Raw genomic sequence first — 13,009 nt, 5'->3', positions numbered from 1 at the left:
GGCGGGGGGGGGGAAGAGTGGCGAGGCCGCTTTGGAGCCGGGGGGGTGGAGGAGACGGAGGAACCGGCGAGATGGGGGGAGTGGAGAGCTTACCTGCTCCTGCTGGTTCCTCCTACGCCTGCTGAGTTTGCAGCTCCCCCCCCCCTCGTGAGTATCGCGGGTCTTCTTTCTTGTACTATATCTATATCCAAAATCCACTTTGCAAAACATCCACATTCGACACAACATTGCCAGCCTAAATCATATGGCTTTCTCCAGAGTGTTGGGTGATAGTGAGATATTGAAAAATGGTATATAGCAGAGATAAGATAGTCCAGCAGAGCCAGAGTAATATAATTCAGACTCAGAATCCATGTGTGATTAAAATATAAAGTTCTTACTAAATTCTAGCATGGGAAGGGTAACTGAGATGAAAATAACAATACAGCATAATCGGCTACTTCCTTACTCTACAAAGACAAAACTAGAAGAGAGAGATTATGGCTACTCTTCTTCTTCTTCAGAACACCAAACAAAGACGGGAAGAGAAGCCATAAAATGGTAATACACCTTGACACCTTAGTCCCAATCAAATTCCTAGATCAGGGAGAAAATTCCCGGGCTTGCTACATCTAAAGAACATTGGTTACATGAGAAACATGTGACTTCCTGTGAGTAACATAAACAAACATTTAACCCCAGATATACTGAGTGTTTTCAACTTGTAATACCCAACACAGAGCAATGATGATCTTTTCTCAACATGCACTCTAATGCCTATGTAAATTAATGTCATTGATTGGAACGGTCCTATCAATTCATGAACATGAAGCAAGAGAGTCTAGATGCTGGCATGATGTGCACCGCAACATACAGAGTGCCAGAAGCCACAAGCCTACCTGAATCCACATCCAAACACCATGCCTATCCAATTCAAATAGGGTTTTGCTCTGGCCCGTAGCTAACATGGGGCCCACGGGGCCTGGCCCCCAAGTGTTTCTTCTGGGGCCCCTCCCTCCCGGGCTGCCCCCGAAGGGCTCCAACTTACCACCTGCACTGTACTTTCATTTAATTGGCTGGTGCCCCCCCCAAGCCCCCTCCCAAAGAATTCCATAGCTATGGGGCTTGTTTTATTCTTACTTGAATCCTTACAAAGGACTACCTAAACGAATATCTGGACTTCAAGCCATACATAACTTGGACCCTCACCATAACCCCCACTAACTCAACATCAAGACAATGTAAAAGGTTAAACAATGGTCTAGACTAGCAAACTACAACTCCCATCACTCTTTGAGCGCAAACTGATGAACTTTGAAATATTTTTATAGGTGCACAGCTTGCTAGAAGTTGTAGTCCCGTTGGCACGGGTGGTGGTGGGGAAGAGAGCGGAGGTGTCTTTCTTGGCTCTTACCGCCACAATGCGAGCACACTGGGTCCCTTTGCCGGCGCCGGGCCCGCCAAGAACGAACACAACCACCGGCTTCATGAGGAGCGGCTGGCAGCGAAGAGAAGGGGGAGAAGAGATGAGAAGAGGTCCGAGGCGAACAAACGCTGGTCTAAGCCGAATCGCGGTAGCCAAGGAGAGACAGCGACAGAACATGCGCCGAAGCGGAAGAACGGGGCTCGACCACAGTCCGTCGCCGAAGCCACTTCGCTTCTCCGGCTGAGGTGGCGGCTGAGGTGGCGGCTGAGGCGTCACCGGGAAGAGAAAGCGCTTCCGGGTTCTCGCCTGCCCACCCGGTCACTCTTACTGACTGGGGAAGGAACAGAGCGATGGCGGGCGAGGAGAAGAGGGGCGGGGCTAAGCCCTGCAGTCCTGTAGGACGCACCCGAGCTTGCGGAGGGGGAAATGTTGTTCAGCGGTACAGAAAGGTGGAGAAGGAGGGTAGAGGTCCTACTACGTTAACGGGCTGCGTCTACAGAATTAAGGAGGAGATCTGTTAGGTATAACTTACCATCTCCCTGCAACTAAAGTAGTGATTTACTTTTAATTCGTGCGTTCTGATGACCTGGTGAAAAGTTGTGGAGAACAAAGTCCGCAGGTTGTTCTGTTTCACTTTGGTTGGTCCTAATGCATAAGGTATTGCATTACTTTTGTTTGGGGATGTTGTTTTTGACTAACACAGCTATCTGCGGTCTCTGTTCACTGGTGATGACTATTCTTATTTAAATTCAGAAATCGTATCTAAACTAAACTCTGGCAAGGCAGATGTAATGCTGTTTAGGAAGGCAGAGGTCTTGAAAGACATTATGCTATCCACTTTCAGTGGGGTTCAGCTGACCCTTGTGACTCAGCTAAGAGCCTCTTTATACCAAACCCAGCATTATTCGTGGAGAAGCAAGTTAATGTAGTTGCAAATTCAGCCTAGCTTGAAAAATGGCCCCTTACCTAGAGAAGGCTGATCTGGTCACCTAGATCCATGCCGTGGTGACATTGGAGACTAGACTACTTTGCAGTGTAGTGGTTAAGATTAGTATCTGGGAGACTTAAATTCGAATTCCCACTACTGCCATCATTGTCATGGTAGCTTACTGGGTGTCTCTGGGCCAGTCACACTGTCTCAGCCTAACCTACCTCACAGGGTTGTTATGAGGATAAAATAGAGGCGAGGAGAATGATGTAAGCCATCTTGGTCCCCAGTGGATAGGTGGGGTATAAATGAATTAAATAAATAAACAGTGCACTGTATATTGGTTTCCCCTCAAAATCAATTCAAACACTCTAGTTGGTGCACAATGCTGCACCTTGGCTGTTATTGGGAGCTAGACGGTGGAGCATGCATATTACTCCTACAGTCACTCCACTGGCTGCCCATCAGTTACCAAACTCAATTTAAACTACTGGCTATCACATACACAGCCCTTCATGGCCTTGGACCCTTATATCTGCAAGAAAGTGTCTCCCCCTATGCTCTGCCCTGACAGCTTTGCTCATCCAGACAGGGCCTTTGCCTCTACACTTGCCTTCTTCACCTTTTGGAATGACCTGACTGAGGAGATCAGAAAGGTTCCCACTCTCCTGCTTTCCACAAAGGTAACCCTTTAGCCAATCTTGCAATTCTGCATTGGAATGTGGTGTATGGCTAGTTGGATTAGCTGACTTTTTGCAGAGTTAGGTCCATTGGACTAGGGCTTTTTATGGGGGAATGCTAGGGTTGCCAGGTCTGGGTTAGAAAATACCTGGAGACTTTGGAGGTGGATCTAGGAGAGGACGGGGTTTGGAGAGAGGAGGGGCCTCAGCACGGTACAATGCCATAAAGTCCACGCTTCAAAGCAGCCATTTTCTCCAGGGGAGCTGATCTCTCAGCTGGAGATCAGTTGAAAAAGTGGGAGATCCCCAGGCCCCACCTGGAGGCTGGCAACCCTAGGGAATGCGGTGGAACGGAGTTCTGGAATCTCTTAGTGGAAGTAAAAGTTTCAAAAAACGTTTAAAAGTTGATGATATTATTTGAAAGAATCCTGTTTGTTTCCCCTTCATTTCCTCTTGAGAGTTCCGGCACCTTTTTCAAGAAGAAAAAAGCCCTGCATAGGACACACTTATGGGACACTCTTATCTGGGACCGTCCCCTAAAATTTAGTGGAACTCTGTTTAGAGTATGTGTGGGACTGGGATGCAAACTTGAATCGACCTTTAGCAGCACGATACTAACTATGTTTATTCTAGCTTGGATATTCATGGTTACAGTCGAAACATAACCTGCCGTTACTGTGGCAACACAAATTCCACAGTTCTCGCTCCACCCCCTTGGCGTTTGCGCAACAGCTCCTTTACTACGACCGTTTAAAATAACCCATGTTTTTAAATATCCCTCCCACAACAGCTTCGCGCGCGCTTAGGGGCCCGTTGTTTCACAGGGAACGTGATTGGTTACGGAAAAACCTGGTCGCGTACGGCCGTAGTGATTGGCTAGACGTAAGGCATTGAGGGATGACGATAGGCGGAAGACAATATTGAGCTTGCGATTGGCTCGCTGACTAGCGGTCGGGTGGAGTCCTCATTGGTTGACAGTGCCGCCATTGGAGCCGCCAGTGTAGGGAGTGGTAGGAATTCAGTTGTGAGTTCGCAGTCCCTTCATGGAAACGGGCTTCTGAAGGGAAGCAGTGAGGTAAGTTTCGGGAGCCGCTGTTCCCCCTCTCCCGGGCGGGTTTTCTCTCGCGAGTGTCTGTCCATATAGCTAAACTTTGTTCCTTTGTATCACTCCCGCAGGACTCTGTCCCGGGTGTCCTGTCGTTCATTATTAGGTTCTTAATCGATATTAATGACTTCTTATTGCAGAGAAGAAGGAAGATTTCTCCCTTCCCCCGCCTAAAAAAGTGCAAAGAGATAGGCGTTTGCTAAACTATGCAAATAGATATTCCCGTTCTTCTGTCAGGGTTTATCTCCTTTGACAGCTGCATCGGGTAGATATTCAACAGGTAGTAGGTAATTCTACATCTCTACAGCTCTCTCCAATGCAAAATGTAGTAGTGGCTGATTTTGGATTTACGAAAGCCAGGTTCAGAGCTGCACTCTGCTGTAAATTAAGTTCAGATTTGTCACATTGTATAGTCAATGCTATCAGATTTCTTAGCTCACTTTCTCTGTTTTTCTCTAGTATAAGTTTTCAGATTCAAATTGTGTGTTGAATATTTTTTGGGTGTGCTTAGTAGGGAAAAAAGGCCATCTCTGTTCTGATAATAAAATTAGAATGTGGTTTGAACTCTCTATCAAAAATATGGGTATATTTCTAATACAAGTCTGTTGATTTACAAGCATAAGGAAATTGGAATTGTGGGAAGCATAAACTTGGTTCTGGAGAATGGTAACTTGTGTTCACCTGAACAAATGCAGTTATCCATATTTGTTAGTACTTGTAGAAGAAGAAGAGATTGGATTTATACCCCGCCTTTCACTACCCAAAGGTGTCTCAGAGTGGCTTACAAACTCCTTTCCCTTCCCCTCCCCACAACAGACACCCTATGAGGTAGGTTGGGGCTGAGAGAGCTCTTGACAAAAGCTGCTCTTTTTCAAGAACAGCTCTTATCAGAACCACGGCTTGCCCAAGGTCATTCAGCCAGGTGCAAGTGGAGTAGTGGGGAATCAAACCTGGTTCTTTTGTTTTTATTAAGACACCTTGGAGCTAGCCAGAGGCATCATTATGATACCCCTTTTAATCAACAAATGGTACATCAGACATGCTTAAAAGGTACTGTTGGGTCTTGATTCCCCACCACCACATTAGCTAAACTTTGTGTCACATTACTGGAATCCTTAGATACTGGAATCCTTAGAAATACCATATTTAATAGTATTTTTGTTATTGACCAAATTAACATATTAAAGATGAGAAGAAAAATTTCAACAAATAACTGTTGAAAAAGTATTATTTTTCTATTGCTTTGTAATGTTTATTTTCAGGGTTACTAGAAATGTGTGAGGAATTTTCTAGGTCTTTATTCTTCCATGGAAAACTTGCCAATTTTAAATATTCAATGTTTCATAAAATGAATAGAACTAATGAATGCTGTTGCTAGTACAAATTTAGACCAACTTGGTAGTTTTAGAGTTGTAATAATTTTTTTGTCGGTACTATTCCTAAAAGAGAGAGTATGAGAAAGTACATGCCTGTTTTGTTGGTTTTTAAGTGGTGTGGGGGGTACACATAACTATAATAAAAATAAAGAATGGTCTGCCTTTTCTGTCATAAAGGAAAATTCTGCCCTTTTGCTTGAGAAAACATTGTATGATTTAAATTGGAAACTGTTAACCTTCATCTATCACAAATAAAATGGACTAGACATGTGATTTTTTTTTCTTTCAGAGTTGTTTTGGGGGAAATGGTACCCTTCAGCTTTCCTCCATCAAAATGTGCACTCTGGAATCCAGCACCTATTGGAGAAAGCATTGGGGCCCACCTAAGTTGTCATAGGTATGAGACTGTAAAATTTAAGATAGTGCTGTTGGTTAAAGTTTTTCTTTGGCATTCTCCCCATGCACTATGTGGCCTCTGTTATCATAGAAATAAACCAGGCTCAAGAAGGACTGCTGAGGTGAATGTAGTGTGGGAAACATCCGCTGTCCATGCAGTCATTTTCTGTGTAGTGAAGTCAAGTTTATTTTCAGTGATGATTAGGCTATGAACTAAAAAGATGTACATGGAGGTAATTGAAGGAGAATTGTTTCCTTGATGCTCTTTTTCTTCTTAAGGTTTCCCTTATTTTCCCCTTTCCCTCTTCAGGAACCCTAAGTTACTTGTGACTGAAAAAATTCTGCGACTTGCCCATCGTCATGCTAAGCAAAGTAGAACAAAGCCCTTCACCTGTTTTCTAGTTGGAACACTTGCAACAGATGAAGGTCAGTGTCTTGTCAGAATGACCAACTATTTCATTTTTGATTAAGTAGGAGAGTCTCCCAGTCTTGTTTTTATAACATTATTGCCTTGTTAGTAGGACAAAAAGGTGAACATACAAAAGTGTTGTATATTGGCAGACCACTGACTGAGAGAGCCCATAGGTCACCACTTTTTCATCAGAGCTACTTTTTGTGATGAAAGATATCATAAACTGCTTCCCCCCAGCATGTTATGAAATTTTGTTCTGTCCTTGAAACACAATATGGACTAGAAATAGCACCAGAAATGAACTTATAGGTTAACAGAGAAAATCTTATAAAATAGGAGGCTTTTTTTAAAAGCCTAGAGCAGATCTTTTCCTGTTTTTTTTTAAACTGGCGCACAAGCTGCCTGTTGCAGAGTTCTGATCTTGTACAATATTGTTTTCTTTAACTGGCAGCAGCTTTTCAAGATCTTAGGAGTCTTTCTAACCCTGCCATTTGAGAGCCTTTCAGGCAGAGAAAGTAGTTGAATTTGGAATCTTATGTATGTGCTCCAGCATTGAACTATGTTTTCTCTTGATAATCGTGCATCTAGAAGGTGTCCTAGTGCATATGCTAATGGTACAGTGGAGCGTACTATAAAATTTGGTGCCTTTAGGGTACAGCATCTCAGCATAAGCACTGAGAACTAGACTTTAGCTTTGTTCTTTATGTAGTCGTGTTCTAAAGCAGGTTTTAATTGGTTGTTTGAATTAATGAAATTCAACAGAAGCTTCTTTGCTTCCTATGTCACCCTAGATGTAGGTCTGCTAGCTTCCCAGGATCACTTGCCTGCCCACCTCTGCTTGTCAGAAGCATACAATGTCTCCTATCTGCGATTATTATTTCTAGAATGATGAGCAGCCTGCAAAGATTGAACTTTCCCCCCTATTTCAATTATTGTATGTTGTATCAACTGCATCTTTATACCAACCTTCCTTTGAGGAGTTTTTTATTATTATATATAGTTTCAGGTGGGTAGCTGGGTTAGTCTGCAGTAGATGAACAAGATTTGAGTCCAGTATCACCTTAAGGACTTACAAAATTTCCAAGGTATACGCTTTTGAGAGTCAAAGCTCCCTTCATCAGATCCTGGTATATGATGAAGAGAGCTGACGTTCGAAAGCTCATATCCTGGAAATCTTGTCGGCCATTAAGGTGCTACTGGACTGGGTTCAAGTTATCATATGTGATTCTCACTGTGTTCACTTTATCTCAGAACACCCTTCTGCGGTAGGCTACACCATGAGGATAAATAGCCAAAGGTCCCCTACCAAGCTACTTGGTGGACTGGTAGTCTGAATCTGTCACTCTAACCACAGTGCTGCACTGAAGTATGTTCCTGCTTCCTAGGTGCTGAGATATAACACAGTTGTGCATCTAGGCAGTAGCTGTGTTTCTTGCTGCTTGCATTTTCTCATTTTCATCCTTAATACTGTGTTTGCCAAGCATGCAAATGTGAACAGGCCTTTTGCCCTGGGATGGATAGGATCTCTGATTCCTTCTTCATGGCTTTCTATTTATTTATTTCTTCACATTTGTAGCCCACCCTTCCCAGAAGCAGGCTCAGGGCAGGTAATGACATGTCATTTATACAAAATATATTAGTTAATGCAATAACATTACAATTTAAAACATCATAATTATTAAAATGGTGGTCATGGCTAATAGCAAGAAATGTTTTTCTGGTTGTAGGAGGTTCCTGGCCATAGCCAGTAGTTGTTAAAAGAGTGACAAACACCTCAGGGAGGCCATATATGGACGTCTGTTGCCTCAGCCAAAGGCCTGGTGGAACAGCTCCGTCTTGCAGGCCCTGCGGAATTGAAGTAGATCTTGCAGGGCCCTGATCTCAATGGGGAGCATGTTCCACCAGGCAGGGGCCAGGGCAGAAAAAGCCCTGGCCCTGGTCGAGGCAAGACGGACATCTTTCAGGGTAGGGACTACCAGGAGGTGTTGACCCATAGAGTGTAGTGCTCTTTGGGGCATATATGGGGAGAGGCAGTCCTTCAGATATGTTGGTCCCAGGCCGTATAAGGTTTTAAAGGTTATTATCAACACCTTGAAGTGGTAACCAATGCAATTGGCGGAGTACCTGCCAAATGTGAGCCCACATAGGTGTCACCGTTAGCAGGCGCACCGCTGCATTTTGCACCAGCTGTAATTTCTGGGTCAGCCTCAAGGGTAAGCCTGTGTAGAGCGAATTACAGTAGTCAAGCCTGGAAGTGACCATTGCATTGGTCACTGTAGCCAAGTCTTGGTGGGAGAGATAGGGTTTCAGCAACCTAATCTGCCGAAGATGGAGATAGGCAGATCAGGCAGCTACAGTAACATGGGCCTCCATGGAAAGAGAGGCATCCAGTGTCACTCCCCGATTCCTCACTTCCTGGGCCGGCACCAAAGGTGCCCCTTCCAGCATGTGGAGCCTGATACCCATATCCCTTCTCTTCTGACTCAGGTACAGGACCTCTGTCTTCGATGGATTTAGCTTCAACTGACTCTGCCGCAGCCATCCAGCCACAGCCTCCAAAGCCTCGGCCAAATAATCAGGGGCAGAGGATGGATGGCCTTCCAATAACAGGTAGAGCTGGGTGTCAACTGTGTATTGATGGCAACCCAGCCCATACCTCCAGACCAACTGGGCAAGGGGGCGCATATAGTTAAATAACATTGGCGAGAGGATCGCCCCCTGTGGCACTCCACATTCCAGTGGGTATCACAGGGAGGTTCTCTCGCCCAACGCCACCCTCTGTCCCCAACCATGGATAAAGGAGGAATACCATTGCAGGGCAGTCCCCTGAACTACATCAGGAAGGCAGTGGGTCAGCAGATCATAATCAACCGTGTCAAACACTGCTGTCAGATCAAGTAATAACAGCAGCCCTGCCCCGATCCAGATGTCTACGGAGGTCATCCATAAGGGCAATCAGGGCCGTCTCCGTCCCATGGCTAGGGCAGAAGCAAGACTGGAAAGGATCGAGGATGGAAGTGTCATCCAGGAAAGCCTGGAGTTGTTCAGCTACCACTCTCAGCCACCTTACCCAGTAATGGTAGAGCCAGTTTGGTGTAGTGCTTAAGTGTGCGGACTCTAATCTGGGAGAACTGGGTTTGATTCCCCATTCCTCCACTTGCACCTGCTGATGTGACCTTGGGTCAGTCACAAGCTCTGGCACAGCTGTTCCTGAAAGAGCAGTTTGTGTCAGAGCTGTCTCAGCCCCACCCACCTCACAAGGTGTCTGTTGTGGGGAGGGGAAGGGAAAGGAGTTTGTAAGCCGCTCTGAGACTCCAAGTGAAGGTCGGGGTATAAATCCAATCTCTTCTTCTTCCCTTTTTTAGATTTGACACTGGGTGGTAATTGGCCAGGACCATAGTGTTGGGGTTTTTTAAAGAGTGAATGGACTACTGCCTCCTTTAGAGCCCCTCGGAAAGTCCCAGTAGACAGGAACAAGTTGATAATTTCTCCCAGAGGGACCCGAATGTTCTCCCCACAGGCCTTCACTAGCCAGGAATGGCAAGGGTTACAGCCACATCGCACTGCAGGCTCATAACCAGAACACCTAGATCCCTTTCACGTGTGCTGCTGTCAAGCCAAGTCCCTCACATTCTATATCTATGCCTTTGGGGTTTTATACCTAAGTGTAGTTCTTTGCATTTATCTCTATTGAAATTCATTTTATTTGTCTCAGCCCACTGTTCCAGCCTATCTAGATCATTTTGAATCCTGACTCTGTCTTCTTCAGAATTAGCAACCCCACCTAACTTCGTGTCATCTGCAAATTTGATAAGAATCCCCTCTATGTCTTCCTCTAGGTCATTTATAAAAACATTTTTTAAAAGCCTTTATATAATCTAGGACGAAAATCCTAGATCTAAGAGTACAAATTGCATGCCCTGCAAAATTATATCTGCTCAGAAACAAGAGACTTTTGTTTTTGACTTGATATACATGCAGACATATGAATCAAACTGAAGGCTAAGGCAGTTTTCCTGTGCACACTTATTTAGCAGTAAACCTGTTGAATAAATTCAAGTTTCTGGTAGTGCTTTTGAGGGACTTCGTAGCATCAGGGTCCAGTGAGATGTGCATGGCAGTCAGGGGTCATTTCCTGCGGGAGTGCACAGCAGCGGAGCTCTCGCAGTAAGGATCCCAGGCGGTGGTCACATGCAGCAAGCCCCTCCCCCTGCTCCCAGCAGCCTTCAGTCAGGCCACGAGGAGCAAGAAGCAACCAGGTAAGTTGCAGAGCCCCCCCACCCTTTCAGGTACAAGCTCTCCCTCCTCTGTGAGGGCAGATCTGCGCGTTCCCCCCCCCCCAATAGCTAGCAATCCAAAACAGTCTAGTGGCACCTTTAAGATCCAAGTTTTATTCAGGTAAAAGGTCTCCCTCCTCTGTGAGGACAGATCTGCATGTCGTTGTCCCCCAATACCTAGCAATCCAAAACAGTCCATTGGAGCTTGAGCGGTGGGTGTTGCCTTCTGACACACTTCCAGTGATGTCAGGGGGTGTGGCATATGCAAACAAGTTATGCTAATAAATTATGCTGATGAGCTCCTGCACATCTTTTTCTACGAAATGACCCCTGATGGCAGTGAATACAGTACTTGACTTATTGTGTCATTTATAAAAATTTCTCCATGGAAGTCTTTCCCTGTAATTCTTTTATATTGGAAAAAAGAGTCTTTAACTCAGTGGTGCTTATTCTACAGCTCACAGAGAGCTACATTTGGAATTATCCTCAACCAAAATAATCACATCTACTTTCCATCCTGGCATAAGGCCTAAACCTCAAGGAGCCTTGCAGCTTTCCAGTTCCTCTAGCAGCAGCTGTTTTACTTGCCCTCAACAAGCCTCACTGGCAAGGGCCATGCCCACATTTCTGAAACATGAGACCATTACCACATTGAGGAACAGTGCTCAGAAGAGCCACAAATGGCTCCTGAGCCACTGAGCGAATATCACTGTTTTAACTCAATCTGATTGATCATGATTTTGAGATAAATGTAGACATAATCATTTGTTTGAATTCTTTTCTGTCTTATTTTGAATTTTTTATCAAGTGATGGTGCCTGTGTGTATTATATATATAAAATTTTAATAGCATTATTTTTATCCATGTTGATTGGGTGCTGTGCTTATACTGTTCCCCTTTCATATCAGTACAGCATAGGCAGTCAGTTCCTTGAGTTCTGAAGAACCACTGCACATGTAACTAGCTGCATATGAGATGAGGTTGAAATGGCTTCTGAGTAGCCATTTAAATAAGCAGCTCCTTTGAAATCTTTCTCTGCCCTACAACCTTAGTTTCTATTATTAAACACAAGAGACAACACATTGCTCCAGGAACTGTTTCATGGACGCAAGCACATCATCCATTGAGCTGTGCACCTCCCCCAAAGATACAGCTATCTGATCATTCTGGGCATGGCTTGAATGAATTCAGGACCTTTCAAACTTTAAGCAACAACCATACCCTAGGACTATAAGCCTGGCAAATTTGTTGAATTCTTGTTTTTACTCTGTGTTCATGAAATCAGAAGTTGATCATAAGATGCAGTCCATGTTGACTTGTTTATCCTTGTTTTGTTTTTTCTGGTACAGATTGCCAAGGTGTTTCTATAACAATAGACCGTTTTGATCCAGGTCGTGAAGTAACTGGTGGCTTGGAGAAAATACCCACTGCACCTCTTCCTGGAGATTTTTTAATTCCATGTACTGTAAACACTTGGGGATCTTCATCAAGTGACATTATAGTACACAATTCTGAAGATTTCAGCTTGGCTTTTAAGGTAAGAACTGTTGATATCAAAGATCAGATTTCTTGCATTGTTAATATTCAGCTGCCATTTACAGTAAACCCTGAAGCATTACAAGGAAGCAATGTGTAATGCTAGGATTTATACAAATATAGAAAGGAAAACTAGCTGTCTGTCCTTTTCTGTTTTTTCACTTGCAGATACTTTTTTTGAGGGTAGTAAGAACATATTTGGATTATGAAATGTCCTTTCTTTGATGTTATTTTTAGTGTAGAAGCTTGGCCTAGAAGCGGTTCCAGCTAAGCCTTGAACCAATACTAGTAAGAGAACAAAGTTTGAGGCCAGTGGCACCTTTAAGACCAACAAAGTTTGATTGTTGGTATAAGCTTTTGTGTGCATGCACACTTCATCAGAAGTGTGGGTATCTGATGAAGTGTGTATGCACATGAAAGCTTATACCCAGAATTAAACTTTGTTGGTCTTAAAGGTGACCCTGGACTCAAACTTTGTTCTGTTGCTTCAGACCAATATGGTTACCCACCTGAATTTAAATACTAGTAGTGTTATGGCTGTGACTGATCTTGATTACATTTATGTTTATTTATAGATACTTCAGCAGAATTTGAATGGCCGTGACTCTCTGGATCCTTCCAAATTGCTCACCTTAAGAGTTTATGTGTCTTCTGCAGAGAATATGGATAATCTAAATTTTGACTTTCACTGGGCAGCTGTTACGTTGGCTAATACTTTAAAATATACTCCTGTAAATTCTGTTCCAATAATTCCTACTGCACTTGCCAGAAACCTAAATAGCCATATGAGCATTGCACATGTTCAGGGTACCTGCAAATGTGGGTAAGTTAAGGGACTGGATTTGGAAAATTCAGTTGCTTCCACATAGCTTCTGCTTATCTGAGCTGTCAGGA

General features: G+C 44.1%; 2 protein-coding genes across 2 annotated transcripts in view; one reads left to right on the top strand and one right to left on the bottom strand.

Moving 5' to 3' along the window:
* The window catches only part of CMPK1 (cytidine/uridine monophosphate kinase 1), a 14,937-nt gene extending 13,232 nt beyond the window's left edge, over positions 1-1,705 (bottom strand). Inside the window, exon 1 of the mRNA XM_015424247.1 lies at positions 1,394-1,705. Coding sequence (XP_015279733.1) covers positions 1,394-1,582 — 189 coding nt within the window. The 5' untranslated portion in view covers positions 1,583-1,705. The remainder of the gene's footprint in view (positions 1-1,393) is intronic.
* Positions 1,706-4,025: 2,320 nt separating this feature from the next.
* STIL (SCL/TAL1 interrupting locus) overlaps positions 4,026-13,009 on the top strand; it is a 34,563-nt gene continuing 25,579 nt past the window's right edge. The window contains exons 1-5 of the mRNA XM_015424244.1: positions 4,026-4,088; positions 5,784-5,891; positions 6,201-6,316; positions 11,929-12,116; positions 12,691-12,938. Coding sequence (XP_015279730.1) covers positions 5,800-5,891; positions 6,201-6,316; positions 11,929-12,116; positions 12,691-12,938 — 644 coding nt within the window. The 5' untranslated portion in view covers positions 4,026-4,088; positions 5,784-5,799. The remainder of the gene's footprint in view (positions 4,089-5,783; positions 5,892-6,200; positions 6,317-11,928; positions 12,117-12,690; positions 12,939-13,009) is intronic.

The sequence above is a fragment of the Gekko japonicus genome, unplaced genomic scaffold, assembly GCF_001447785.1.
Source record: "Gekko japonicus isolate JY-2015 unplaced genomic scaffold, Gekko_japonicus_V1.1 scaffold2047, whole genome shotgun sequence".
NCBI classification, from domain to species: domain Eukaryota; kingdom Metazoa; phylum Chordata; class Lepidosauria; order Squamata; family Gekkonidae; genus Gekko; species Gekko japonicus.
Note: the sequence above shows the minus strand (reverse complement) of the source record. Positions and strands in the feature narration are given on the sequence as shown.